At 44.3% G+C, this 2,429-nt stretch overlaps 1 protein-coding gene across 1 annotated transcript; it reads right to left on the bottom strand.

Annotated features, from left to right (window-relative positions):
- Window positions 1-491: 491 nt before the first annotated feature.
- LOC147966001 (protein FAR1-RELATED SEQUENCE 5-like) lies at window positions 492-2,371 on the bottom strand. The gene is made up of 3 exons (XM_087530686.1): window positions 1,834-2,371; window positions 1,256-1,359; window positions 492-1,121 (listed from the first exon to the last, which is right to left on the bottom strand). The coding sequence occupies exons 1-3, from the start codon at window positions 2,369-2,371 to the stop codon at window positions 492-494; spliced, it is 1,272 nt and encodes a 423-aa protein (XP_087386812.1).
- Between the last annotated feature and the right edge of the window lie 58 nt (window positions 2,372-2,429).

The following is a 2,429-nucleotide window of genomic DNA, read 5'->3' as shown; positions in this document are numbered from 1 at the left end:
TCAAGCAGGAAGTAGGGTATTACCTCCATCGAGAGGGCCCGAACCTGGGTAAACATTGTGTCCCCCGCCTCCTATTACCATCCGCCTTAGACGCACAGTTTGGGACCCCCTACCCGAGATCCGCCGGTTTTGACACCGACAGGATGGTCTAGTATCAACTTTGTGTTTGCGGACGAAGCTGCATCAGGATGTGGGGGCTGGATGACAAAAGTATGATTGTTTTTGCTAGCATGTATCGTCACACGCACACTTTCTTGCTGTGTGGCAGGGTTACCCTGTCGCTGCACATTAGTAGCACTTTATTGTTGTGTGGCGGGGTTCTCCTGTCGCTGCACATTAGTGGCACTTGTTTGCTGTGTGGCTGGGTTCTCCGGATGTCTTGCATCGGGGGCGTTTTGGTGCTGTGTGACGGAGTTGTCTTCATTCACCTGCCCCACAGGTATCAACCAGGGATCCGGCTGTCCTTGAAACGATCCTTTTGCTTCTTCCTTTTACTTTCTTGCTTTTTTAAGTTGATTTTTCTTCAGGGTTTCAAGCTCCTCCTTGAAATTATACAGATGTTTTCTTGCCAATCGGGTCCCGTCATCTATTAGGCAAGCGTCTTTGGCTGATGCCTTAAATTCTTTAAGAATTGACGTGTATCGCATGACGCTTTTCCCCTCCTCTGGCATCGACTTCTTAACTGTCGGCTGTTCGAAATCAGGTTGAATAAGATCCTCCTCTGGATCCCAGGTCCACCTCTTTAGGATGTACTTTTCAGGTATCTCGTATACCCCAATTTGGTCCATAACTCGTAGTACGTGCGCGCACAGTAGCCCGTCACGATCAAACTTGCAGCAAGTACGCGAGTATGTCTCTTCATCCATGTTTGCTTGCACATGGTAGTCCCTGTCTCCATATCTTGGTATTATCCCCCGCACTGAGCTGACCTTGAAAGTACCATCATACAATGCGTCACATTTGTAGGTTGATTTCATCTTCATCTCCACCTGGAACTTGTAAAACAAGTTATGTGTGTACAACCCCCGCACCTGCATCTCCAGCGGGTTCATCGAGTACATTTCGGTTTCTTTGTACACTGTTTCCAACTGCTCTTTTGACATGCTAGCCATCACCTTATCCTGTATCGCAGTGTACTGTTGTGCGAATTCGACCAGTGAGTTGTTTGGGTTGACATACTTCTTGAGCACAGAGTTAAAACCCTCACTTCTTGTCATGGTCTACAAGAAAGGGAAAAATCGTGCATATAGTATACCGGGATCAAACACTTCATGTTCTCCCACAGCCATTGGAAATGCTCGTTGTCAGTCTGGCCATACGCTTCCATCATCACCCACCACTTGTGCTCAAACTCCTCAACTGCATTCATAACATAAACATGGTAACATCAAGTATTGAAGGATGGTAACATTGGTTCAAACATATTTGGTAACTAGGAACACCACTGATGTTGCTAATTCTGTCACACACACCTTGTTACTTTAGTTCAAGCATCATGGTAAGTACTTTGCACACAGGATGATTTTTTCCCACAGCGAATACCACTCTGTGTGTGTAGTACAAGCAACATTTTTAACTAGCAACAAAAAAGATACGCATATCAATCAGAACTAGCTGGCGATTGAAAAGTTTTGTTGTAACTAGTGGGGTGAACAACTGAAATGTGTCCATCAAACATGAACATGATAGGGGTAGTACAAAAAATAATTAATGTAGGTAATTTTGTTATAATCCTCTGGTAACTTGTCACCTTATTAGATGGTAACTGTTGATATCATGCATCTAAACCCATTTCTCTGTGTTTTAAGTTAGTGAGGGTGGGAAGTAAAATACCAGTCAGGCTGTTGTCAACACAATCCTTGAATGCATTGTTCAGTGGCTCATCGTCAGCCATCAGCTTCCCAAGCTTCTCTTGTGCTTTTTTCATTATATGCCAGCGGCAATTCCTGTGTACTATCCCGGTGAATACCTCATCAATAGCACTCCTCATTGCAAAATCTTGATCTGTTACTATGTTCTTTGGCGCAATTCCACCCATTGCATGCAAGAATGCATTAAACAGCCACACAAAGTTACCAGATAGTTTGTTCCGAACAAACCCACAACCAAACTGGATTGACTGCCCATGGTTATTAATACCAATGAAGGGCGCACAGGGCATTTTGTACATGTTTGTCATGTATGTTCTGTCGAATGAGATGACATCATTGTATCTAGCATATGCCCTGCGCGACGCACCATCTATCCAGAATAAATTTTCCACTCTGTCCTCATCATCAAGCTTTATTCTCCAATAGAAATCTGGATCTTGTGCCTTCGTATCTTGGAAGTACGAGATTGTGCTCCCCACATCAGCATGGCGGTACTCCATCCGGAATTTACCTCGCTGGTTTGCGATGTCCTTTGTTGTGTATGGTACATCTTTAGGA

The sequence above is a fragment of the Triticum urartu genome, chromosome 6A (genome assembly GCF_056163025.1).
Source record: "Triticum urartu cultivar PI428250 chromosome 6A, HENAU_Tu73, whole genome shotgun sequence".
Classification (NCBI taxonomy): domain Eukaryota; kingdom Viridiplantae; phylum Streptophyta; class Magnoliopsida; order Poales; family Poaceae; genus Triticum; species Triticum urartu.
This window is presented reverse-complemented; position numbering and strand designations above follow the sequence as displayed.